Below are 27,433 nucleotides of genomic sequence, written 5' to 3'. Positions count from 1 at the left end.
CACCGAGGCGAGCCATGGCACAGTGTCAATCCCCTGTTGTTTTTAATGATGCACTAGTCCCGTGGTAAATATTTAAAGATCTGTATGAGACCAATACCAAAGGCTTCACTGACTTTCTAAGCTTTGTTGATCAGGCGGTTGTAGTTCAGTGGTGCTAGTTCTCTGGATGTCTAACACACACACACACAGACACACACACACACACACACACACACACACACACACACTTGAATAATGTTTACATACTGTTTTACCCACTTCATATGTATATACTGTGTTCTAGTCGAAGCTCATCCTATATTGCCCTTGGTCCTTTGTAGCTCAGTTGGTAGAGCATGGTGCTTGCAACGCCAGAGTTGTGGGTATGCCTCCTGGGATCACTCGTACTTAAAATGTATGCACATATAACTGTGAGTGCTTCAAATCAATTTCTCTGCTAAACAGTGTATTTAAAAATAAAAAAAATTCAAGCCCCACAGTTGAGATGTCATAATACCCATAAAAACCTAGCAGTAAAACAGGGAAATTGTTCCAATCGTTTTTAACCATTCATTTTTCTTACCTTTGCCTCGATTTGGCAGTCTTGTCCAGATCATCATGGCATTTGAAGGTCTTTATGATAGCCACATTAGCATTTAATTTTGGGTGGGGGTAAATCCAGGCGAATATATTGATAAAAGTCACCTTGTCCGAGAGAGATTTACACGGTTATCAAAAGGTCCCACCAGGGTAAGCCTACACGAAACACAGCCCTCATTTTATGTGATTCTAAAATCCCCTATGGGAAAAATGAATGGAACCATTTCCCTGTTTGACTGCTAGGATTTATGGGTATTATGACTCATACTGTGGTGCTCTGTATACAGTGGGGCAAAAAAGTATTTAGTCAGCCACCAATTGTGCAAGTTCTCCCACTTAAAAATATGAGAGAGGCCTGTAATTTTCATCATAGGTACACTTCAACTATGACAGACAAAATGAGAAAAAAAATCCAGAAAATCACATTGTAGGATTTTTAACGAATTTATTTGCAAATTATGGTGGAAAATAAGTATTTGGTCACCTACAAACAAGAAAGATTTCTGTCTCTCACAGACCTGTAACTTATTCTTTAAGAGGCTCCTCTGTCCTCCACTCGTTACCTGTATTAATGGCAACTGTTTGAGGTTGTGGACAGGTGTCTTTTATACTGATAACAAGTTCAAACAGTCACACTCCAAACTCCACTATGGCCAAGACCAAAGAGCTGTCAAAGGACACCAGAAACAAAATTGTAGACCTGCACCAGGCTGGGAAGACTGAATCTGCAATAGGTAAGCAGCTTGGTTTGAAGAAATCAACTGTGGGAGCAATTATTAGGAAATGGAAGACATACAAGACCACTGATAATCTCCCTCGATCTGGGGCTCCATGCAAGATCTCACCCCGTGGGGTCAAAATGATCACAAGAACGGTGAGCAGAAATCCCAGAACCACACGTGGGGACCTAGTGAATGACCTGCAGAGAGCTGGGACCAAAGTAACAAAGCCTACCATCAGTAACACACTACGCCGCCAGGGACTCAAATCCAGCAACAACCCCAAAACATCACTGCTCTAGAGGAGATCTGCATGGAGGAATGGGCCAAAATACCAGCAACAGTGTGTGAAAACCTTGTGAAGATTTGCAGAAAACGATTGACCTCTGTCATTGCCAACAAAGGGTATATAACAAAGTATTGAGATAAACTTTTGTTATTGACCAAATACTTATTTTCCACCATATTTTGCAAATAAATTCATAAAAAATCCTACAATTTGATTTTAAGGATTTTTTCTTCTCATTTTGTCTGTCATAGTTGAAGTGTACCTATGATGAAAATTACAGCCCTCTCTCATCTTTTTAAGTGGGAGAACTTGCACAATTGGTGGCTGACTAAATACTTTTTTGCCCCACTGTAACTAATGCTGTACACACCTTTTCTATAAATTGTATTGTTCATACTGTCTATTTCACACCATTATATACAGTGCAGCAATACCTAATATTGCAAAACAATACACCCCCCCCCAAAAAACACAAAAAAAACAAACAAGAAAGGTAAGAAATATATACAGTTCCAGTCAAAAGTTTGGATACACCTACTCATTCAAATGTTTTTCTTTATGTTTTACTATTTTCTTCATTGTAGAAAAATAGAAAGCATCAAAACTACGAAATAACACATATGGAATCATGTAGTAACCAAAAAAGTGTTAAACAAATCAAAAAATATTTTAGAATCTTCAAAGTAGCCACCATTTGCATTGATGACATCTTTGCACACTCTTGGCATTCTCTCAACCAGCTTCATGATGTAGTCACCTGAAATGCATTTCAATTACAGTTGCGCCTTTGTTAAAAGTTCATTTGTGGAATTTCTTTCCTTCTTATTGCGTTTGTGGGGTGATTTGTGTGTATTGTTAGGTATTACTGCACTGTTGGAGCTAGAAACATAAGCATTTAGCTGCACCTGCGATAACATCTGCAAAATATGTGTACGCAACCAATAACGTTTGATTTGATAAGACCAGCTCAGAGACTGTCGAGTTGTATCGACATACAGTACTGTTCTCGTGTACTATGTATTATCCAGTGTTCATGAGCTCATATATGAAGATGAAACTTGAATCCAACTTCCTCTTTGCAGATTGAGATGCCTGGTGAAGCAACTAGACAAGGGAGAAGTGAACGTGGTGGACCTGAGGAAGAATATAGAGTATGCAGCCTCTGTTCTAGAGGCAGTCTATATTGATGAAACCAGGTGAGTGCATTTCAGCTGAATTCAATTCAATAACTACATCAAACATTTTGCACTCTGCACCGTTAAAGGTATGGGAAATAACTGCACAAATACAACTCACATAAAATATGGTACTCATAGATAGTAACCTATTCTGATAATTAAATTCCTTGACAAATCGAGTGCTGTACAACCAGTGGAGTACCACAAGTGCAGTACTACTCTGTTCTGGTGCCTTAGCTCACACAGTTTGAAAATATACTTTTTCTATGCAAACTGTGTCTTTGTCTCTGCTGATCAAAGTCCTTCAGTTCTCTCTGGGTGTCTCACTTCTCTCTGGATGTCTCACTTCTCTCTGGGTGTCTCCCCCGTCATGGGGGAACGTCCGATTACTCGAAGGAGCACTCCATACTTTACTTCTTAAACTCCACGTGTGAAGTTTTCCATCTCTCCATGGAGGAGACTATAAAACTAAAGTCTTACTGATCCATACATCCCTCTCAGTCTGGGTTGTTGTGGCTGTAGTTGTTGATACAAACTGCAGAGTGAGTCAGCTCAGTTGGGCTCTCCAGTGATAAGCAGGTGTTGCATAGCCTGTAGTCTGATTGCAGAGCTCACCCCCCCCCCCCCCCCCAAATGGCACCTTATTTACTATCTACACTCTTAGAAAAAACCTAAAAGGGTTCTTCGGATGTCCCCGTAGAGGAACTCTTTTTGGTTCCAGGTAGAACCTTTTTGGGTTCAATGCAGAACCCTTCCCCTACATCAGTGCAATAATAGGGTGCCATTTTGGATGCAGACTTTGATTGAATCATATTTGTGTAGTAATTGCATTTACCATTATCATAATATATGATCATTCATTTTCACGGTAGCCCGGTTTTACAATTTCAGAAAAATTACTTGCAGAAGGAAGTCTTGCACCCTTATCGTGATTCCGTAAGCCTCATTTCCTTACGTTAGCGTCTAACCTAATGTTGACATTCTAAAATCACAACATTCAAAATATCTGCCTCCCTTTTCCTTCATTGGCCACATTTTCTTTCTCATTACAGCTGAGGATCTGTTTTACGGTTAATAATTCACCAAGGCGGTTTCCTCAGCTAAACAAATTGCAATGGAAAGAGAGACTGTCAGTTAACACTTAAGAAGTCCATTTAGCCTTCAGAATGACATTTACTGGGGATCACATAGTGAGGATGATGGTTCAGGGGCTCCATACCAGGACAGGTAAACAGGCATTTACAAGACCTGGCCTCTCATCTCATCACATCACAGTCAGCAATGGAAACAAATCACACTTTTATTAGCGACAGTACATGCTATTAGTGTGAGTGACATTTAGCATACTTTTGCAGGAAATGTAAGCTATACAACTTATGGGTAAAAAGTGAATGACAGGGAATGTGACACTGTTACAGGTATATAACAGGTGAATATCAGGTAGTATGGGACTGTTACATTTGTGTGTTCCGAGTGACCTGGAGTCTGACTGTCCCTTGTCCCTCCCCCTCACAGGCGTCTTCTGGACACTGAGGATGAGCTCAGTGACATTCAGACGGACTCTGTTCCAATGGAGGTGCGGGATTGGCTGGCCTCGACCTTCACCAGGAAGATGGGCGTGGTCAGGAGACGACCCGAGGAGAAACCACGGTTCAAGAGCATCGTGCATGCCGTGCAGGCTGGCATCTTTGTCGAGAGGTACAAACATATACACAGATGCACACACACACACACAACAATTAAGTTTAAAAAAAACATACCATCAAACCATTAACACTTTTGTTAGAAGCTCTTGTTAGAACTTCTTGTGTTGCTCTTAAAAAAAAAACACGTAACTGTCATTCTGCCTTAGAACAATGGTTATTTAAAAAAACTTTCCAGTAAGTGTGCACAAACATGAATACATAAATAATATTGAGCAATGAGCTTCCCTCAATTGCTTTCGGTTGTAGTCTAATAGTATTAATTGTCATTCTGCCAGTCAATAAAAATGGTCAATAGTGAATTCTTACTTACAGTGGGCACTAACATGAATACATAAACATCATATTCAGCAATGTGTCTCAAATCTTCTCAAGAGCTGTTGCTATGGCATGTGTCTCACTTTTATTTCCATGGCAACTACTAGGCTACAGTATCTCCTGAAATTAATATTCCAAAATGGAATCCACAATGCAGGCATTCTCAGTTCAACAGTTGGAATGTACATTGCTTAGTATATTATTCAAATGTGTCAAACAACAGGTTTGGATGGTTTCTTCTTTTGTGGACAACATTAGAATTTGAGTTATAAAATGTGTGTCCATATTCCATAGTAAGATCTGTCTTTACAGTTATACAATATGTCTGTGTCAGAGAGTATGGTCTCTTCAGCCCAGATTCCCCTGAGAAAAATGAGAACTGGTCTATGACTGAAAACACTCTCAGAGGAGACGAGAGAAGAGAATACAGTCAAAGCCCAGCCTGGCAGATTCTCCTTCTCTTTTATAAACTAGATGTAGGATACATCCCAAATTGCAACCTATTCCCTATATAGTGCACTACTCTTGACCAAGGCCCACTTGAAGAACAGAGATAACTTGGCTGGGCTTCCGACATGTCACACCTTTCTTTGTTGTTGTTGCCAAAGCCCAAATACAGTCTTTCTTTGGCCTTATTTAACAGCCCTGTCTCATCCCTCCCCTCACCCCTTTCAACATCCAGCCTTTGGTTCGGTTCTGTCCAGTGCCAAAATATTCGTAATCTGCAAAGAATGCCTGCTCAAAAGCCTTTAATCTTTTTAAAAATTAAATTACTGTTGATCCCATTACTGGTAATCGTTGAAAACTGAGGCATTGTGGCATTATGTGACTGTAGCATTTTGATACCATAGTGGGAAGAATACAATTGAAATCATCAGCTGTTGTTTGTTGTCTGTGTGTACAGTTTTCTATGTATACAAAGTACATGTACAGGAGCTGCCCCAGTGGGCAAAACTCATTGAAATGAAATCATTACAAGCAGTGTTCATCATAACATAATTTCAACCCGATTTGGCCGCTGGGTGCATCACAGTTCTATTGTCTAACCACCTAATGGTTGTGTACCTATCTTCAGGATGTACAGGCGGACATCTAACATGGCTGGATTGACGTACCCTCCAGCTGCCATCGCTGCTTTGAAGGTGCCTGATATGTCATATTACTATAGTATTCCTATTACTATTATACATCATACACTAGGGACTGGTTTCCCAGATACAGATTCAGCCTAGTCCTGGACAAAAAAAATCTTGCTAATTTGGGAATCTCTTGTCTCTTGCTTAATCTGTGTCCGGGAAACCAGACCTATGAGAAATTAAAGATGATGATATCAGTCAAGCTACACTTTGAGATAGGAATGATGACATCCTAAAACATTAAATAGATAAACTGTTATATCTTGCATAATCATTGCAGAATAAAGGCTTTATTACATCTGTACAAGATGTACCTGATTTTACAGCTATTTTAAACTTTATCATAACATCATATTCTGACATTCATAGCGATGATAATCAATATGCGTTTTATTATAGAACACAATGTGTTCTATTTAATTCTGTGCTGTCATCATCCCTGACATCTTATTGTTTACAGGATGTAGATAACTGGTCCTTTGATGTGTTTGTGCTCCACGAGGCCAGCAGTGAACACGCATTAAAGTTCCTGGTCTACGAACTGCTCACCCGATATGACCTGATCAACCGCTTCAGGGTTAGTCTCTATTCAGTCTCTAACTCTATAATTAGGGTGTTTGTTGTTTGTTTGTTGACTAAGTGTTCTTCCTAATCACCCTGTGTGTGTGTGTGTGTGTGTGTGTGTGTGTGTGTGTGTGGTACTCTGTCCTCTGTTCTACACCACAGGCCTCTGGTCTGAGTACCTCAGAGGAAGACATATGCACTCAACTTCACACTGTTTCTGTTCTCTGTCCTCATCTCTTTGTCTCGTTTTATACTATAGTTTCTACATGTCCTCTGTTAGACAAGTGGTGAGATTATCACAAACACATACAGTTACTGTGCTTTGATCTGAATGTCAGGATTATATTTTAATCCTATGATAATATGGTTACACTTTACTTGAAGGGCTACATTCACTCTTAGAAAAAAGGGTTCCGAAAGGGTTCTTCGGCGGTCCCCATAGGAGAACCCTTTTTGTTTCCATGTAGAACCCTCTGTAGAAAGAGCTCTACATGGAACCTAAAAGGGTTCTATCTGGAACCAAAAGGGTTCTACCTGGAACGAAAAAGGGTTCTTCCTATGGGGACAGCCAAAGAACCTTTTTAGGTTCGAGATATACAGTGGGGCAAAAAAGTATTTAGCCACCAATTGTGCAAGTTCTCCCACTTAAAAAGATGACAGAGAGGCCTGTGACAGACAAAATTAGAAGAAAAAAAATCCAGAAAATCACATTGTAGGATTTTTAATGAATTTATTTGCAAATTATGGTGGAAAATAAGTATTTGGTCACCTACAAACAAGCAAGATTTCTGGCTCTCACGGACCTGTAACTTCTTCTTTAAGAGGCTCCTCTGTCCTCCACTCGTTACCTGTATTAATGGCACCTGTTTGAACTTGTTATCAGTATAAAAGACACCTGTCCACAACCTCAAACAGTCACACTCCAAACTCCACTATGGCCAAGACCAAAGAGCTGTCAAAGGACACCAGAAACAAAATTGTAGATCTGCACCAGGCTGGGAAGACTGAATCTGCAATAGGTAAGCAGCTTGGTTTGAAGAAATCAACTGTGGGAGCAATTATTAGGAAATGGAAAACATACAAGACGACTGATAATCTCCCTCGATATGGGGCTCCACGCAAGATCTCACCCCGTGGGGTCAAAATGATCACAAGAACGGTGAGCAAAAATCCCAGAACCACACGGGGGGACCTAGTAAATGACCTGCAGAGAGCTGGGACCAAAGTAACAAAGCCTACCATCAGTAACACACTACGCCGCCAGGGACTCAAATCCTGCAGTGCCAGACGTATCCCCCTGCTTAAGCCAGTACATCTCCAGGCCCGTCTGAAGTTTGCTAGAGAGCATTTGGATGATCCAGAAGAAGATTGGGAGAATGTCATATGGTCAGATGAAACCAAAATATAACTTTTTGGTAAAAACTCAACTCGTCGTGTTTGGTGGACAAAGAATGCTGAGTTGCATCCAAAGAACACCATACCTACTGTGAAGCATGGGGGTGGAAACATCATGCTTCGGGGCTGTTTTTCTGCAAAGGGACCAGGAGGACTGATCCGTGTAAAGGAAAGAATGAATGGGGCAATGTATCGTGAGATTTTGAGTGAAAACTTCCTTCCATCAGCAAGGGCATTGAAGATGAAACGTGGCTGAGTCTTTCAGCATGACAATGATCCCAAACACACCGCCCGGACAACGAAGGAGTGGCTTCGTAAGAAGCATTTCAAGGTCCTGTAGTGACCTAGCCATTCTCCAGATCTCAACCCCATAGGAAATCTTTGAAGGGAGTTGAAAGTCCGTGTTGCCCAGCAACAGCCCCAAAACATCACTGCTCTAGAGGAGATCTGCATGGAGGAATGGGCCAAAATACCAGCAACAGTGTGTGAAAACCTTGTGAAGACTTATAGAAAACGTTTGACCTCTGTCATTGCCAACAAAGGGTATATAACAAAGTATTGAGATAAACTTTTGTTATTGACCAAATACTTATTTCCCACCATAATTTGCAAATAAATTCATTAAAAATCCTACAATGAGATTTTCTGGATTTTTTTTCCTCATTATGTCTGTCATAGTTGAAGTGTACCTATGATGAAAATTACAGCCCTCACTCATCTTTTTATGTTGGAGAACTTGCACAATTGGTGGCTGACTAAATACTTTTTTGCCCCACTGTACACCTAGCACATTTTTTTCTAAGACTACGTAACATGACATAACATAAGTGTTTTGCCAATTTTATTCGATTCAACAAATTTTGCCATGGATAGAGAGAAAATGTTACAGTTTTAATGCTATATCCCCTGCCGTTCCACACATTTTGCCATGGATAGAGAGAAAATGTTACAGTTTTAATGCTATATCCCCTGCCGTTCCACACATTTTGCCATGGATAGAGAGAAAATGTTACAGTTTTAATGCTATATCCCCTGCCGTTCCACACATTTTGCCATGGATAGAGAGAAAATGTTACAGTTTTAATGCTATATCCCCTGCCGTTCCACACATTTTGCCATGGATAGAGAGAAAATGTTACAGTTTTAATGCTATATCCCCTGCCGTTCCACACATTTTGCCATGGATAGAGAGAAAATGTTACAGTTTTAATGCTATATCCCCTGCCGTTCCACACATTTTGCCATGGATAGAGAGAAAATGTTACCGTTTTAATGCTATATCCCCTGCCGTTCCACACATTTTGCCATGGATAGAGAGAAAATGTTACAGTTTTAATGCTATATCCCCTGCCGTTCCACACATTTTGCCATGGATAGAGAGAAAATGTTACAGTTTTAATGCTATATCCCCTGCCGTTCCACACATTTTGCCATGGATAGAGAGAAAATGTTACAGTTTTAATGCTATATCCCCTGCCGTTCCACACATTTTGCCATGGATAGAGAGAAAATGTTACAGTTTTAATGCTATATCCCCTGCCGTTCCACACATTTTGCCATGATTTATGCCATGTTCATGTAATATCTGAGTGGGAGTGACTCGCAAAATCAATGGTGCCCCCTGGGGGTCAGAGCCCCTAGGCATGTGCCCTGTGTGCCCGGTCAACTCAATCATCACGTTTGCAGACGACAACAGTAATAGGCCTGATTACCAACAATGACAAGACAGCCTATAGGAAGGTGGTGAGGGCCCTGGGAGTGTGGTGCCAGGAAAATAACCTCTTACTCAACGTCAACAAAACAAAGGAGCTGATCATGGACTTCAGGAAACAGCAGAGGGAACACCCCCTATTCAATACGGGACTACAGTGAAGAAGGTGGAAAGCTTCAAGTTCCTCTGCGTACACATCACTGACAAACTGAAATGGCCCACCCACAAAGACAGTGTGGTGAAGAAGGCGCAACTGCGCCTCTACAACCTCAGGATGCTGAAGAAATTTGGCTGTAATCACCGCCTGATACGGCAACTGCACCGCCCGCAACCGCAGGGCTCTCACCGGGGGCAAACTACCTGCCCTCCAGGACACCAACTACCCGAGCCATTGCCTGTTCAACCCGCTATCATGCAGAAGGCGAGGTCAGTACAGGTTCATCAAAGCTGGGACAGAGAGACTAAAAAACAGCTTCTATCTCAAGGCCATCAGACTGTTAAATAGCCATCACTAGCACAATAGAGGCTGCTGCCCTTTATACATAGACTTTAATAATGGAACACTGGTCACTTTAATAATGTTTACATATTTTGCATTACTCATCTCATGTTTATACTATATTCTATCCTACTGTATCTTAGTCTATGCCTCTCTGACATTGCTCGTCCAAATATTTATATATTCTTAATTCCATTCCTTTATTTTAGATTTGTGTGTATTGTTGTGAAATTGTTACATATTACTGCACTGTTGGAGCTAGAAACACAAAGCATTTCGCTACACTCGCAATAACATCTGCTAAACACGTGTGTGTGACCAATAAGATTTGATTTTATTCTAAGTCGACATGATTACTACTGTACAGTGTTCAAATAGCTGGCTTGTAATGTATATGCTGGGAGTCAGGAAGCATGTCCAGAAGGTGAGTTTAATAATAAGAATCTTAAAGATAAACAAAAAAGTAGAGGCGTACAGAATGTGAATAAAACCTATACTGCCTAATGACTGAGGCTACTGAGGGCTAAAGAAAGGGAGAGTAATCAAGATGATGATGAGGTCCAGGTGTCGTAACGATGGGGAGCAGGTGTGAGTAATGATGATTGCCAGGACCGGTGGTTCGTAGACTGGCGACGTTGAGCGCCGGAACGGGAGTAGGCGTGACATGGCTAGACTAACTTACCTAGCAATCTATCAAATGTTAGCTGACATGGGCTAATTGATTGACTGTCAGTGACTGACATAACAGGAGGAAAACTGCTGAAGTACTACCAAATTGCCAAGATTGTGTATACGAGCCAGCTGCATAACACCCTGCATCCCACTGCTGGCTTGCCTCTGAAGCTGAGCAGGGTTAGTCCTGGCAGGTCCTTGGATGAGAGACCAGATGCTGCTGTTAGTGGTGTTGGAGGGCCAGGAGGTCCCAATGTCCCATGGCAGTGAAGGGGACATTGCCCTGCGTAGGGTGCAATCATTCGGGTGGGATGTTAAACGGGTGTCCTGACTCTGTGTGGTCATTAAAAATCCCAAGAGCAGGGCTATTAACCCAGGTGTCATGGCTAAATTCCCAACATGGCCCATAATCATCCCCCTCCTTCCTAATTGGCATATATCACACTCTAGCTGATGTGTGATTAGTGTTCTGGCATAAAAATGGTCGCCATGCATCACCAATGGTTGGTGCCACACATTGGTGGTGGATGAGGTGTTTCCGACTACTATGTAAAGCGCTTTGAGTACCTCAGTTGGTAGACAAGTGCTATATAAATCCAATCACTTGTTATTCTTCCATGCTATTGCTCAACAGTCAGTCGGAAGGCCCTGGCCTTGTCACGTGTGGGTTTTGTCATTCACAGCCATACTGTTCCTAGAATCAATGTGACAGCTAGGCTTTAAATGGATACTCAAATATCCGGAGGAGCTCAGCTCTTTCATTGTGAATGTGAACGTGTGTGACGCATGATGCTCATATTTTGATTTAGGAAGAGCGGTGTTCTGGGCCCTACTCTGCTCTTAGTCTGATTAAACAAAAGGAGTTAAGCTTACACATAAGCTACAGTACACATGAAGCCCCCCACACGTGTCTCTCTCGGTCTCTCCAACTTCATTGGAGAAAAGATAACTCTGGCACACATGACAATTTGGACAATAAACAATGTGCCAGATGTAAAATCTCGCAGGAGTTATCTTTTCTCTAATGAAGTCAACTCTGGGGATGTAATTCCCTACACTACAAAATGAGAAAATAATTTTGTGTGTGTGAGAGCATTTCACAATTTGCACACCGCCCCAACAGATCCACAGGTGATGCATTCTCTATTTCACTCTACACTGCCCTTTCCCACTTGGACAAAAGGAACACCTATGTGAGAATGCTATTCATTGACTACAGCTCAGCGTTCAACACCATAGTGCCCTCAAAGCTCATCAATAAGCTAAGAACCCTGGGACTAAACACCTCCATCTGCAACTGGATCCTGGACTTCCTGATGGGCTGCCCCCAAGGGGTAAGGGTAGGTAACAACACATCCGCCACACTGATCCTCAACACAGGGGCCCCTCAGGGGTGTGTGCTCAGTCCCCTCCTGTACTCCCTGTTCACTCATGACTGCACGGCCAGGCACAACTCCAACACTATCATTAAGTTTGCTGATGACACAACAGTGGTAGCCCTGATCACCGACAATGACGAGACAGCCTATAGGGAGGAGGTCAGAGACCTGGCCGTGTGGTGCCAGGACAACAACCTCTCCCTCAAGGTGATCAAGACAAATGAGATGATTGTGGACTACAGGAAAAAGAGGACCGAGCACGCCCCATTCTCATCGATGGGCTGCAGTGGAGCAGGTTGAGAGCTTCAAGTTCCTTGGGGTCCACATCACCAACAAACTAACACGGTCCAAGCACACCAAGACAGTTGTGAAGAGGGCAGGAGACTGAAAAGATTCCCCCCTCAGGAGACTGAAAAGATTTGGCATGGGTCCTCAGATCCTCAAAATGTTCTACAGCTGCACCATCGAGAGCATCCTGGTTGCATCACTGCCTGCTATGGCAACTGCTCGGCCTCCAACTGCAAGGCACTACAGAGGGTAGTGCGAACGGCCCAGTACATCACTGGGGCCAAGCTTCCTGCCATCTAGGACCTCTATATAACAGGCAGTGTCAGAGGAAGGCCCTAAATTGTCAAAGACTCCAGCCACACTAGTGTTCTCTGTTCAGACTGTTCTCTCTGCTACCGCACGGCAAGCTCTCGTTGGCTGGCCCTCGCTTCATATCCGTCCCCAAACCCACTGCCTCCAGGTCATCTATAAGTCGTTGCTAGGTAACGTCCCGCCTTATCTCAGCTCACTGGTCACCATAGCAGCACCCACCCGCAGAACGCGCTCCAGCAGGTATATTTCACTGGTCACCCACAAAGCCAATTTCTCCTTTGGCTGCCTTTCCTTCCAGTCTACTGCAAATGACTGGAACGAACTGCAAAAACCACTGAAGCTGGAGACTCATATCTCCCTCACTAGCTTTAAGCACCATCAGTCACAGCAGCTCACAGATGACTGCACCTGTACATAGCCAATCTGTAAATAGCCCATCCAACTACTTCATCACCATATTGTTATTTATTTTATTTATTTTGCTCCTTTGCACCCCAATATCACTACTTTGCACACATCTTCTGCACATCTATCACCCCAGTGTTTAATTTGCCATACTGTAATAATTTCGCCACTATGGCCTATTTATTGCCTTACCCCCCTTATCCTACCTCATTTGCACACACTGTATATAGACTTTCTCTATTGTATTATTGACGGTATGTTTGTTTATTCCATGTGTAACTCTGTGTTGTTTGTGTCGCATTGCTTTACTTTATCTTGGCCAGGTCGTAGTTGTAAATGAGAACTTGTTTTCAACTAGCCTACCTGGTTAAATAAAGGTGAAATTTTAAAAAAGAGTGCCAAGTCTAGTTCCAAGAGGCTTCTAAACAGCTTCTACTCCCAAGCCATAAGACTCCTGAACACCTAATCAAGTGGCTACCCAGACTATTTGCATTGCCCCCCCTCTTTTACACTGCTGCTACTCTCTGCTGTTATGATCTATGCATAGTCACTTTAATAACTCTACCTACACGTACATATTACCTCAAATATCCTGTGCCCCCGCACATTGACTCTGTACCAGTACCCCCCATATATAGTCTCACTATTGTTATTTTACTGCTGCTCTTTAATTACTTGTTACCTTTATTTCTTATACTTATAAGTATTTTTTTAAACTGCATTGCTGGTTAGGGGCTCGTAAGTAAGCATTTCACTGTAAGGTTGTATTCGGCGCATGTGACTAATACGATTTGATATACCACTGTCATCTCTAATGTCCTAACCTCCCGGTTTTTCCCCAGATACCAGTGTCATCTCTGGTGTCCTTTGTAGAGGCTCTAGAGTTGGGCTACAGCAAACACAGAAACCCCTACCATAACCTGATCCACGCTGCCGACGTCACACAGACAGCACACTATCTGATGCTCCACACTGGCATCATGGTGAGTCTCACATGCACACTCACACATACATGCAGGTTGGTGCAATAGGGATGCAATGAATCCCCCCCCCAGCATAATAGACATATCAAAGGACAGGATTCTGATTGTGTTTCTTGTTACATTTACTCTCTGTCTCTCTAGCACTGGCTCACTGAACTGGACATCCTAGCCATGGTGTTTGCTGCAGCTATCCATGACTTTGAACACACTGGGACAACCAACAACTTTCACATTCAGACCAGGTGTGTGTCAGTATTCTTCCTGAAGTTTCCTACGAACGGTGCAAACTTCTGCTTCTTTCAGTAGGCATTTTTATTCCTGAATTCCTGAACACTTAGCTACTGTACCTAATGGACATATTATTTATTTCCATTTTCATTCATTCCATACTACCAATACTAATGTTAAACTGAAGATTTCCTTATATTGTACAGCTTTTGCCTCCTAGACAGACAGACAGACAGACAGTGCAGTCAGTCTGACCCTGACTAATGAATGCCAATGGAGCCTTAAGGGAACATGGCCATATAAAGAGCCCATTTAAGTGAAGGCACCCATTTAAAGAACCCATTAAAATGAAGTGCACAATGAGAATACTCAAAATTGCAGCACTGACCTCAGTGATAAGGGATAGCAGAGAGAGAGAGATAGGAGTCCTTTAGTTTAAACCCTTCATTACCTCTGCATGACTCTCTAGTCTAATAAAAATTGATCAGAAAGGCTACTCGTATTTTAGAAATGAGGGGTTGTTGTGAAATGGACAATGAAGGTATTTAGTAAACTTTCCCTCTCTGATTATTTTCAATCTCCAAACTGTCCTAGCACTGGAGTAAAGTACTACTAACTGTCCTAGCACTGGAATAAAGTACTACTAACTGTCCTAGCACTGGAATAAAGTACTACTAACTGTCCTAGCACTGGAATAAAGTACTACTAACTGTCCTAGCACTGGAATAAACTACTAATAACTGTCCTAGCACTGGAATAAAGTACTACTAACTGTCCTAGCACTGGAATAAAGTACTACTAACTGTCCTAGCACTGGAATAAAGTACTACTAACGGTCCTAGCACTGGAGTAAAGTACTACTAACTGCCCTAGCACTGGAGTAAAGTACTACTAATTGTCCTAGCACCGGAATAAAGTACTACTAACTGTCCTAGCACTGGAATAAAGTACTACTAACTGTCCTAGCACTGGAGTAAAGTACTACAAACCGCCCTAGCACTGGAGTAAAGTACTACAAACCGCCCTAGCACTGGAGTAAAGTACTACAAACCGCCCTAGCACTGGAGTAAAGTACTACAAACCGCCCTAGCACTGGAATAAAGTACTACTAACTGTCCTAGCACTGGAATAAAGTACTACTAACTGTCCAAGCACTGGAATAAAGTACTACTAACTGTCCTAGCACTGGAGTAAAGTACTACTAACTGTCCTAGCACTGGAGTAAAGTACTACAAACCGCCCTATAACTGGAGTAAAGTACTACAAACCGCCCTAGCACTGGAGTAAAGTACTACAAACCGCCCTAGCACTGGAATAAAGCACTACAAACCGTCCTAGCACTGGAGTAAAGTACTACAAACTGTCCCAGCACTTGGGTAAAGTACTACAAACTGCCCTAGCACTGGAGTAATGTACTAGTAACTGTCATTTAGTTTTTCTGATTTTACTTATAATACTATTTAGAAAAATAAATAAAATATTATTTGTCTCAGAACAACTACTTTCTGATGTGGCCCTGTTCTGCATTAGGAAAATCTGGAATTCTCATTTCGCTACAATCACATTTACATTTTAGTCATTCGGAGTGACCTACAGGAGCAATTAGGGTAAAGTGCCTTGCTCAAGGGTACTTCAACAGAATTTGCACCTTGTTGGCTCGGGGATTCAAACAAGCAACCTTTCGCTAGGCTACCTGCCACCCCATCTCAAATATCCACCATCGCTATCGTATCATAATCGCTGTAGTAATTTCTAAACTGGTTGAAATTAAATAATTTCAACCAGCTTTGCCTGCTAGTTACTGTTGCCATACAGGTTGGCTACCTGGTAAAGTAATCTTGCCTGGGAACCGCCATGCAGCACAATGACTAATCACACAGTGATCCACACTTTCTCTTTCCCCTTCTCTTCCTCTCTCCAGGTCAGAGGTGGCCATCCTGTACAACGACCGGTCAGTCCTGGAGAACCACCATGTCAGTGCTGCGTACAGACTTATGCAAGAGGATGAGATGAACATACTGGTCAACCTGTCAAAAGATGACTGGCGGTGAGTTAAGAAGGTCAAAAGTGCTTTATAATATACATTTGATTAAGAGATTGAGATCACCACTTCAAAGAACGAAGGGGCTAGTACTGTAACATAACCTAGATACTTAGCCTTTACTTTAGGTTTGGATTCGAATGTGGTGTGGTGTGGCATGTCAGGCCTAAATCCCTGTCATTTGCGTGACGAGAAGACGGAGAAAAAGAGGACGGCGGTCGGGATGCCTTTTAAGAATTCATAGGCGATCGAATAAACCCCCAGCTCCTTCCATCCTACTAGCTAACATGCAATCATTGGAAAATAAAATCGACGACCAACGTGGAAGATTAAACTACCGACGGGACATTAAAAACTGTAATATCTTATGCTTCACGGAGTCGTGGCTGAACGACATCATTATCAACATACTCTGCATCGGCAGGATAGAACAGCTATGTACAGCAGTACGCAGCACTGACATGGTGGGGGGGGGGGGGAATAAGTATATTCAACAGCTGGTGCACGATATCTAAGGAAGTCTTGAGGTTTTGCTCACCTGAGGTAGAGTATTTCATGATAAGCTGTAGACCACACTATCTACCTAGAGAGTTTATCTGTAATTTCCATAGCTGTCTACATACCACCACAGACCGATGCTTGCACTAAGACCGCACTCAATGAGCTGTATTCTGGCATAAGCAAACAGGAAAAAGCTCATCGAGGCGGCGCTCCTAGTGGCCGGGGACTTTAATGCAGGGAAACTTAAATCCGTTTTACCAAATTTCTATCCGCATTTAAATGTGCAACCAGAGCAGAAAAAAACTCTAGACCACCTGTACTCCACACACGGAGACATTTACAAAGCTCTCCCTAGCCCTGCATTTGGCAAATCTGACCATAATTATATTCTCCTGATTCCTGCTTACAAGCAAAAATTAAAGCAGGAAGCACCAGTGACTCGGTCAATAAAAATGTGGTCAGATGTAGCAGATGCTAAGCTACAGGTCTATTTTGCTAGCACAGACTGGAATATGTTCCGGGATTCTTCCGATGGCATTGGGGAGTACACCACATCAGTCATTGGCTTCATCAATAAGTGCATCGATGACGTCGTCCCCACAGTGACCGTACGTACAGTGGGGAGAACAAGTATTTGATACACTGCCGATTTTGCAGGTTTTCCTACTTACAAAGCATGTAGAGGTCTGTAATTTGTATCATAGGTACACTTCAACTGTGAGAGACGGAATCTGGAATCCAGAAAATCACATTGTATGATTTTTAAGTAATTCATTTGCATTTTATTGCATGACATAAGTATTTGATCACCTACCAACCAGTAAGAATTCCGTCTCTCACAGACCTGTTAGTTTTTCTTTAAGAAGCCCTCCTGTTCTCCACTCATTACCTGTATTAACTGCACCTGTTTGAACTCGTTACCTGTATAAAAGACACCTGTCCACACACTCAATCAAACAGACTCCAACCTCTCCACAATGGCCAAGACCAGGGAGCTGTGAAAGGACATTAGGGATAAAATTGTAGACCTGCACAAGGCTGGGATGGGCTACAGGACAATAGGCAGTTGAAATGTACCTATGATAAAATTTACAGACCTCTACATGCTTTGTAAGTAGGAAAACCTGCAAAATCGGCTGTGTATCAAATACTTGTTCTCCCCACTGTACATACCCCAACGAGAAGCAGGATTACAGGCAACATCCGCATAGAGCTAAAGACTAGAGCTGCCGCTTTCAAGGAATGGGACTCTAACACGGAAGCTTATAAGAAATCACGCTATGCACTCCGGAGGAACAATTTAACAGGCAAAGCGTCAATACAGGACTAAGATTGAATCGTACTACACCGGCTCCGACGCTCGTCGGATGTGTCAGGGCTTGCAAACCATTTCAGACTACAAAGGGAAGTACAGCCGAGAGCTGCCCAGTGACACGAGCCTACTAGACGAGATAAACTACTTCTAGGCTCGCTTCGAAGCAAATAACACTGAAACATGGATGAGAGCACCAGCTGTTCCGGACAACTGTGTGATCACTCTCTCCGCAGCCGATGTGAGTAAGACCTTTAAACAGGTCAACATTCACACGGCCAGACGGATTACCAGGACTTGTACTGCAAGCATGTGCTGACCAACTGGCAAGTGTCTTCATTGACATTTTCAACCTCTCCCTGTCTGAGTCTGTAATACCAACATGTTTTAAGCAAACCACCATAGTCCCTGTGCACAATACCGCTAAGGTAACCTGCCTAAATGAATACCAACCCGTAGCACTCGCGTCTGTAGCCATGACGTGCTTTGAAAGGCTGGTGATGCCTCACATCCACACCATTATCCCAGAAACCCTAGCCCCACTCCAATTTGCATACCGTTCTAACAGACCCACAGATGATGCCGTCTCTATTGCACTCCACACTGCCCTTTCCCACCTGGACAAAAGGAACACCTATGTGGGAATGTTATTCATTGACTACAGCTCAGCGTTCAACACCATAGTGCCTTCAAAGCTCATCAATAAGCTAAGAACCCTGGGACTAAACACCTCCCTCTGCAACTTGATCCTGGACTTCCTGATGGGCCATCCCCAATTGGTAAGGGTAGGTAGCAACACAGCCGCCACGCTGATCCTCCCGACAGGGGCCCCTCAGGGGTGCGTGTTCAGTCCCCTCGTGTACTCCCTGTTCACTTATGACTGCACGGCCAGGCACAACTCCAACACCATCATTACGTTTGCCGATGACGCAACAGTGATGGGCCTGATTACCGACAACAACGAGACAGCCTATAGGGAGGAGATCAGAGACCTGACCGTGTGGTGCCACGACAACAACCTCTCCCTCAACGTGATCAAGACAAAGGAGATTGTGGACTGCAGGAAAAAGAGGACCGAGCATGCCCCATTCTCATCGATGGGGCTGCAGTGGAGCAGGTTGAGAGCTTCCAGCTCCTTGGTGTCCACATCACCAACAAACTAACACGGTCCAAGCACACCAAAACAGTCGTGAAGAGGGAACGACAAAACCTATTCCCCCCTCAGGAGACTGAAAAGCTGCACCAACTGCTCGGCCTCCAAGACTGCAAGGCACTACGCACGGCCCAGTACATCACCGGGACCAAGCTTCCTGCCATTAAGGGCCTCTATACTAGGCAGTGTCAGAGGAAGGCCCTAAAAATTGTCAGACACTATTCTCTCTGCTACCGCATGGCAGGCGGTACCGGAGTGCCAAGTCTAGGTCCAAGAGGCTTCTAAACAGCGTTTACCCCCAAGCCATAAGACTCCTGAACATCTAATCAAGTGGCTACCCAGACTATTTGCATTGCCCCCCCCCCACCACGTCTTTCACGCAGCTGCTACTCTCTGTTATTACCTATGCATAGTCACTTTAATAACCTACATGTACATATTACCTCAATTATCTCGACTAACCGGTGCCCCCGCACATGGACTCTGTACCGGTACCCCCTGTATATAGTCTCGCTATTGTTATTTTACTGCTACTCTTTAATTTCTTGTTCCTTTTCTTATTCTTGTTCATATTTTTTTAACTGTGTTGTTGGTTAGGGGCTTGTAAGTAAACATTCACTAAGGTCTACATCTGTTGTTTTCGGCGTATGTGACTAATACAATTGAATGTCAACACAAGACTATTATATATACTATTTCACATTCAGTCTATCAGTAATTTTGGAAAGTCCCACAGGCTCACATCCATCATTAGGTACTGTAAAGAAATGCTATGCTTGATGTTGTTGGAAGTGGAAGTGGTGCTAGACATCACACTGTGTTCTTGTCCTGGAGAATCCAAGACCAGCTGGAGTGGAGGCTAGGTGGAAACGGACTCTGTTTTCCTGTGTTTTCAGAGAGTTGTGGACCCTGGTGATTGAGATGGTGATGAGTACAGATGTCCTGCCATCTCTCTAACCTGTCTGTGTCTGTGTCTGTCAGAGAGCTACAGACCCTGGTGATTGAGATGGTGATGAGTACAGACGTCCTGCCATCTCTAACCTGTCTGTGTCTGTGTCTGTCAGAGAGCTACAGACCCTGGTGATTGAGATGGTGATGAGTACAGACGTCCTGCCATCTCTCTAACCTGTCTGTGTCTGTCAGAGAGCTACGGACCCTGGTGATTGAGATGGTGATGAGTACAGACGTCCTGCCATCTCTCAACCTGTCTGTGTCTGTGTCTGTCAGAGAGCTGCGGACCCTGGTGATTGAGATGGTGATGAGTACAGACGTCCTGCCATCTCTCTAACCTGTCTGTGTCTGTGTTTGTCAGAGAGCTACAGACCCTGGTGATAGAGATGGTGATGAGTACAGACGTCCTGCCATCTCTATAACCTGTCTGTGTCTGTGTCTGTCAGAGAGCTACGGACCCTGGTGATTGAGATGGTGATGAGTAGACGTCCTGCCATCTCTCTAACCTGTCTGTGTCTGTCAGAGAGCTACAGACCCTGGTGATTGAGATGGTGATGAGTAGACGTCCTGCCATCTCTCTAACCTGTCTGTGTCTGTCTGTCAGAGAGCTACGGACCCTGGTGATTGAGATGGTGATGAGTACAGACGTCCTGCCATCTCTCTAACCTGTCTGTGTCTGTGTCTGTCAGAGAGCTACAGACCCTGGTGATTGAGATGGTGATGAGTACAGACGTCCTGCCATCTCTCTAACCTGTCTGTGTCTGTCAGAGAGCTACAGACCCTGGTGATTGAGATGGTGATGAGTACAGACGTCCTGCCATCTCTCTAACCTGTCTGTGTCTGTCAGAGAGCTACAGACCCTGGTGATTGAGATGGTGATGAGTACAGACGTCCTGCCATCTCTCTAACCTGTCTGTGTCTGTGTCTGTCAGAGAGCTACAGACCCTGGTGATTGAGATGGTGATGAGTACAGACGTCCTGCCAACTCTCTAACCTGTCTGTGTCTGTGTCTGTCAGAGAGCTACAGACCCTGGTGATTGAGATGGTGATGAGTACAGACGTCCTGCCATCTCTCTAACCTGTCTGTGTCTGTCAGAGAGCTACGGACCCTGGTGATTGAGATGGTGATGAGTACAGACGTCCTGCCATCTCTCTAACCTGTCTGTGTCTGTGTCTGTCAGAGATCTGCGGACCCTGGTGATTGAGATGGTGATGAGTACAGACGTCCTGCCATCTCTCTAACCTGTCTGTGTCTGTGTTTGTCAGAGAGCTACAGACCCTGGTGATTGAGATGGTGATGAGTACAGACGTCCTGCCATCTCTATAACCTGTCTGTGTCTGTCAGAGAGCTACGGACCCTGGTGATTGAGATGGTGATGAGTAGACGTCCTGCCATCTCTCTAACCTGTCTGTGTCTGTCAGAGAGCTACAGACCCTGGTGATTGAGATGGTGATGAGTAGACGTCCTGCCATCTCTCTAACCTGTCTGTGTCTGTCAGAGAGCTACAGACCCTGGTGATTGAGATGGTGATGAGTAGACGTCCTGCCATCTCTCTAACCTGTCTGTGTCTGTCTGTCAGAGAGCTACGGACCCTGGTGATTGAGATGGTGATGAGTACAGACGTCCTGCCATCTCTCTAACCTGTCTGTGTCTGTGTCTGTCAGAGAGCTACAGACCCTGGTGATTGAGATGGTGATGAGTACAGACGTCCTGCCATCTCTCTAACCTGTCTGTGTCTGTCAGAGAGCTACAGACCCTGGTGATTGAGATGGTGATGAGTACAGACGTCCTGCCATCTCTCTAACCTGTCTGTGTCTGTGTCTGTCAGAGAGCTACAGACCCTGGTGATTGAGATGGTGATGAGTACAGACGTCCTGCCATCTCTCTAACCTGTCTGTGTCTGTGTTTGCCAGAGAGCTGCGGACCCTGGTGATTGAGATGGTGATGAGTACAGACATGTCCTGCCATTTCCAGCAGATCAAAAGCATGAGGAACGCCCTGCAGCAGCCTGAGGGGTGAGTGGACTGTCTTTGGACCCTGACCTTTGACCCCTAACCTCTGAACCCTTAACCCTGGCTCTCTGGACCATGCCTTTCTTTCAAGTTTTTATGTCACATGCACAAGTACAGTGAAATGTCGTTCTTGCAAACTCAAAGCCCAACAATGAAATAATCATGAACAATGTAATACTAGAAAAAACTAACATGAGAAATAAGAATAAGAAATACAAAGTAAGCATACTATAAACAGTACAGGAAATATTTATAAAGTCAGTTCCTATACCATAGTGTATGTTCATGTTTTTTGTATTTAACCTTTATTTAACTAGGCAAGTCAGTTAAGAACAAATTCTTATTTACAATGACGGCCAAACCCGGACGACACTGGGACAATTGTGCACCGCCCTATGGGACTCCCAATCACGGTCGGTTGTGATACAGCCTGGAATCAAACCAGGGTGTCTGTAGTGACACCCCTAGCACTGAGATGCAGTTCCTTAGACCGCTGTTCCTTAGGCCACTTGGGAGCCCATGTGCCTATTTTGTATAGGGGTAAGGTGACTCGGCAACAGGATAATGATTAGCAGCAGCTTGCATGTGAGTGGGTGTGTAGAGTCAGTATAATGTATGTGCATATTATGTGTGAGTGAGTGAGTAAATTATGGAGCGAGTGTTTGTGTGTGTGCGTGTGTTTGAGTGACAGTTTGAGTGTGTAGGGCCCTGTGAGTGTGCAACGCTCAATATAGATACAAGGTAAACTCGGTCCATGTAGCTATTTTATTAGCTATTTATCAGTCGTATTGCTTAGGGATAGAAGCTGTTCAAGAGCCTGTTGGTGTCAGTACTTCTTGCCATGCGGCTGCAGAGAAAATAGTCTATGGCTAAGGTGATTGGGGTCTTTGACAATTTCCGGGCTTTCTTTTCACACTGCCTGATACAGAGGTCCTGGATGGCAGAGAGCTCGTCCCAGTGATGTACTGGGCTGTCCGCACAACCCTCTATAGCTCCATGCGATTGATGGGCAGTGCTGTTGCCATACCAAGCAGTGATGCAGCCAGTCAATATGCTCTCAATGGTGCAGTTGTAGAACCTTTTCAGGATTTGAAGGCCCATTCCCAAACCTTTTCAACCTCCTGAGAGGGAAGAGGCACTGTCATGCCTTCTTCACGACTGCACGTGTGTGTTTGGAACATTTTAAGTCTTTAGTGATTTGCACACTTGGGAACTTGAAGCTGTCTACATGCTCCACTGCCGCCCCATCGATGTGGATGGGAGCATGCTCGTCCCCCCGTTTCCTGTAGTCCACAATAAGCTCCTTGGTTTTGGTGATGTTGAGGGAGAGGTTGTTGCTTCAGCACAACACTGTCAGGTCACTGACCTCCTCCCTGTAGGCCTACCAACGTCGTGTCGAAAGCAAACTTGATAATGGTTTTGGAGTTATTCGTGGGTGAAAAGGGAGTACAGGAGAGGACTAAGCACACACCCTTGTGGCGCCCCTGTGTTAAAGCTCAGCGTGGTGGAGGTGATGCTGACTACCCTCCCCACCTGGTGTCGGCCCATCAGATTGTCCAGGAACCAGTTTCAGAGGGAGGCGTTCAGACCCAGAGTCCTAAGCTTGGTGACGAGCTTGGAGGGGATAATGGTGTTGAACACTGAGCTGTAGTCAATAAACAGCATTCTCACATAGGTATTCCTCTTATCTAGGTGGGTGAGGGCAATGTGGAGAGCAATTGAGATTGCGTCAATGGATCTGTTGGGGCGGTATGCAAATTGGAGTGGGTCTAGGGTGTCTGGGATGGTGGAGTTAATGAGTGCCATAACCAGCCTCTCAAAGCACTTCATGATTACAGATGTGTGAGCTAGAGGGCAGTAATCATTGGGGTGTGAAGCCTTAGAGTTCTTAGGAACAGGGATGACTGTGGTCATCTTAAAACATGTGGGGATTACAGACAGGGACAAGAAGAGGTTGAAAATTACAGTGAATATGCCTGCCAGCTGTTCTGCGCATACTCTGAGAACGCGCCCTAGAACGTGCCTTCAATCCTATATGTTTGTGTGTGTGAGTGCGTCACTCTTTCTCAGTGTATAATTTTGTGTGTTAGCTGATGTACCGTTGTATCTACAGAGTAGACAAGGCTAAAGCCCTATCTCTGATGCTGCATGCAGCTGACATCAGTCACCCAGCCAAGGCCTGGAAGCTGCACTACCGATGGACACAGGCCCTGATGGAGGAGTTCTTCAGACAGGTACAGTACCAACATAGTCCCACCACTACAGTGTGTAGTCACTGACAGAAACCATGGAAGAGGGAAACTTGAGTGTTTCAGCACTGTATTCTGTATGTATCCAATCCTAATTAAACTTGTATTGTTAAGGAGATGGGACACAATTCTGATAGCTTCAGGGATATCTTCACTCGGATGAACTGGTTATGTTATACAGAGCATTATGGGTATTGTAGTACACAATGCTACAGTATACAGTAACCTGCCATTCTACATTGGTATGGTTAATAAGGCTGGTGTTGTTGATTTCTTACAGGGCGATAAAGAGGTTGAGTTAGGGCTGCCATTCTCTCCTCTGTGTGATCGTAAAGCTACCATGATCGCACAGTCACAAATAGGTGAGCATCACACCCTGTTATTGGCCTCACTGTGAGCGGTTTCATTCAGGATGGGTTTGTATTCTCCGACAGGCCATAGCTCAAATGGGCCACCATGTGGACATTTGAGAAAGTATTTAATATTTTTCCCTTGATATGATAAAGCATGGGAATCTACACTGCCTGTCTTCATAAATTATTGTTACATCACACACACATTTTTTACTCCTGTTTCTTTGAAAACTATCATCTTCAGTGTGAGCGAGTCATGCCTGATTTTCTTCTCAAATGTTTGTCTGTCTCGCAGGGTTCATTGACTTCATAGTGGAACCCACATTCTCTGTGTTGGTGGACACGACCGAGAAGATCATTACCCCTCTAATAGAGGATACCTTAAAGTCACATGACACTGGCGTACGCAGGTCAAGGTGGGACACATTCCTAATATTATACACACTATGACCCTGCTGGTCATCTATGAACATTTGAACATCTTGGCTATGTTCTGTTATAATCTCCACCCGGCACAGCCAGAAGAGGACTGGCCCCCCCTCATAGCCTGGATCCTCTCTAGGTTTATTCCTAGGTTCTGGCCTTTCTAGGGAGTTTTTCCTAGCCACCCTGTTTCTTCACCTGCATTGCTTGCTGTTTGGGGTTTTAGGCTGAGTTTCTGTACAGCACTTTGTGACATCAGATGATGTAAGAAGGGCTTTATAAATACATTTGGTTGATTGATTTGAAATCACAGTTTTCCCAGTTTAACATGTCTGACAGAATCAACATGCATCAGTAGGCTTACCACTTTCTCGATCTTCAGTCTCTATGGTCGATCGAAGTTGTGGAATAAGCAACCAAGTCTTACTCCAGTATTTTCTGTTCTATTTAATTGATGTCCATATTAGGACAGCCTCACAAGGAGTCGGTGTCATATATTTGACAGAATAGACTGTTTCTATTCTGTTGCTCAGTTTGACGGGTAGTGGGTCGGTGACGGTGGTGGAGTCAGTCCAGAAACATAGTGGCCGAGGATCCAGCCAGGGGGTTGACCAGGGGCTCACTACAGACTATAGCCTGACTGGCATCGACCTGAAACGGGTCAGACACACATTGGCAGAGGTCATCCAACACAACAAAGACCGATGGAAGGAGCTCTCTGTACAAGGTATAGTTGTCTTTTTGTTGTTGCTCTTCATCTTTTTCTTTCTTGTCTTCTTCAGTCTCCTGAATACCTTTCCTTCTTTCAGTGTTATGTTCTTTACATTGTCATAAGTCTATGTATGACATTAGATGTTCTTTTTGCTGGTGTTCTTGTTTCCTCAGAGTTGGCGAGTAAAGAGCGAGCTGAGTTGAACACTGACCCAGAGGAGATGGAGGAGTCCCAGATGAAAACCGAGGTTACATTGACTCACACCAGCCCTGAGAGACACAGCCAGGAGCTCCAATCAGAGCCCTTCAATGAACTGATGAACAACACAAACTTCAATAACTCTTCCCAGGAGGACTCAGAGCTGGACCACCATCCTCACAGTTCTCTGTCCCCGTGTGAGGATAAAGAGACAACATCACCTGGCTCCATCTCTCCTGAACGCCTACCATGGAACGGTAGGAATGTTAGCTAGCGATATGATACATGACACAATATACAATACAACAAATGCAACATAATGTAGTGCAACGTAACAGAACACAGTACAATATCACAGTGAAACCTACCAATGTCATGTATTTTTATAATACTGTGTCCTGTCAGTAGGCTATAGCTATGTAGTATTTCTCTCATCTCTATAATCGTATTGTCAGTCACAACGATCTGTGACCAAGTGTCCAAGAGAGAACTGCGGAGTGGAGGGTTGTCAAGGTTACAGCTGTGTGATGCTGTGTTGTCATGGTAACTGTTGTTGCTTGCAGGAGCAGGCCCTGGGGCAGTCCTTGAGTCAGGGGAGGAGTCTCTTCAGAGCCCTTGATTCTGATAAGCTACCCAACAATGCTGCCACTTCCTGATTTTTATTCTACTTTACCTTTATGTAACGAGGCAAGTCAGTTAAGAACAAATTCTTATTTACAATGATGGCCTATCCCGGCCAAACCCTAACGACACTGGGCCAATTGTGTGCCGCCCCTGATTCACCATATTTGTTTGTTAGCTTTTTTTATTGTAAATTTGTTCTGATTGATTTTATTTCCAGTCTGTTATTGTATTGTTATTTATTAAAGATGGGGATCTTCTTGCTCCTCTTTGCATCGCAAGTAGTTTTTGTCTATATTCATTCTCTCTTCTCTTTCAGATGGGTTTGTATGGTACACTAGGACGATCACGGTTCTTAATTGCAACAGTGTGTGTTCTCTCTTGATCTCATGCTAGACAAACATAGTTTACCCTAGAGTAGAACTGGAATGGTTGCCGACAGTTACACACACAGTGAGTATGATTGGTTGTGCAGTGCCTAATATTACCCACTTGGGGGTGCTGTTTTATTCCTTTCCCATTGTAATGTAGTTAACGTACACCCTCTG

The 27,433-nt window shown here is 43.8% G+C and overlaps 1 protein-coding gene across 3 annotated transcripts in view; it reads left to right on the top strand.

Annotated features, from left to right (window-relative positions):
- Positions 1-27,166, top strand: part of LOC115111433 (dual specificity calcium/calmodulin-dependent 3',5'-cyclic nucleotide phosphodiesterase 1A-like) — an 80,930-nt gene extending 53,764 nt beyond the window's left edge. For all 3 annotated transcript variants that reach the window (XM_065013761.1, XM_029637473.2, XM_029637481.2), the window contains 14 exons: positions 2,670-2,783; positions 4,281-4,463; positions 5,862-5,928; positions 6,383-6,499; positions 13,990-14,130; positions 14,272-14,372; positions 16,280-16,405; positions 22,231-22,332; positions 24,443-24,563; positions 24,859-24,940; positions 25,227-25,347; positions 25,888-26,081; positions 26,240-26,521; positions 26,828-27,166. In XM_065013761.1, the coding sequence (XP_064869833.1) occupies positions 2,670-2,783; positions 4,281-4,463; positions 5,862-5,928; positions 6,383-6,499; positions 13,990-14,130; positions 14,272-14,372; positions 16,280-16,405; positions 22,231-22,332; positions 24,443-24,563; positions 24,859-24,940; positions 25,227-25,347; positions 25,888-26,081; positions 26,240-26,521; positions 26,828-26,883 (1,807 nt within the window). In that variant the 3' untranslated portion in view covers positions 26,884-27,166. The remainder of the gene's footprint in view (positions 1-2,669; positions 2,784-4,280; positions 4,464-5,861; positions 5,929-6,382; positions 6,500-13,989; positions 14,131-14,271; positions 14,373-16,279; positions 16,406-22,230; positions 22,333-24,442; positions 24,564-24,858; positions 24,941-25,226; positions 25,348-25,887; positions 26,082-26,239; positions 26,522-26,827) is intronic.
- The last annotated feature ends 267 nt before the right edge of the window (positions 27,167-27,433 follow it).

Source organism: Oncorhynchus nerka, linkage group LG3 (assembly GCF_034236695.1).
Source record: "Oncorhynchus nerka isolate Pitt River linkage group LG3, Oner_Uvic_2.0, whole genome shotgun sequence".
NCBI classification, from domain to species: domain Eukaryota; kingdom Metazoa; phylum Chordata; class Actinopteri; order Salmoniformes; family Salmonidae; genus Oncorhynchus; species Oncorhynchus nerka.
This window is presented reverse-complemented; position numbering and strand designations above follow the sequence as displayed.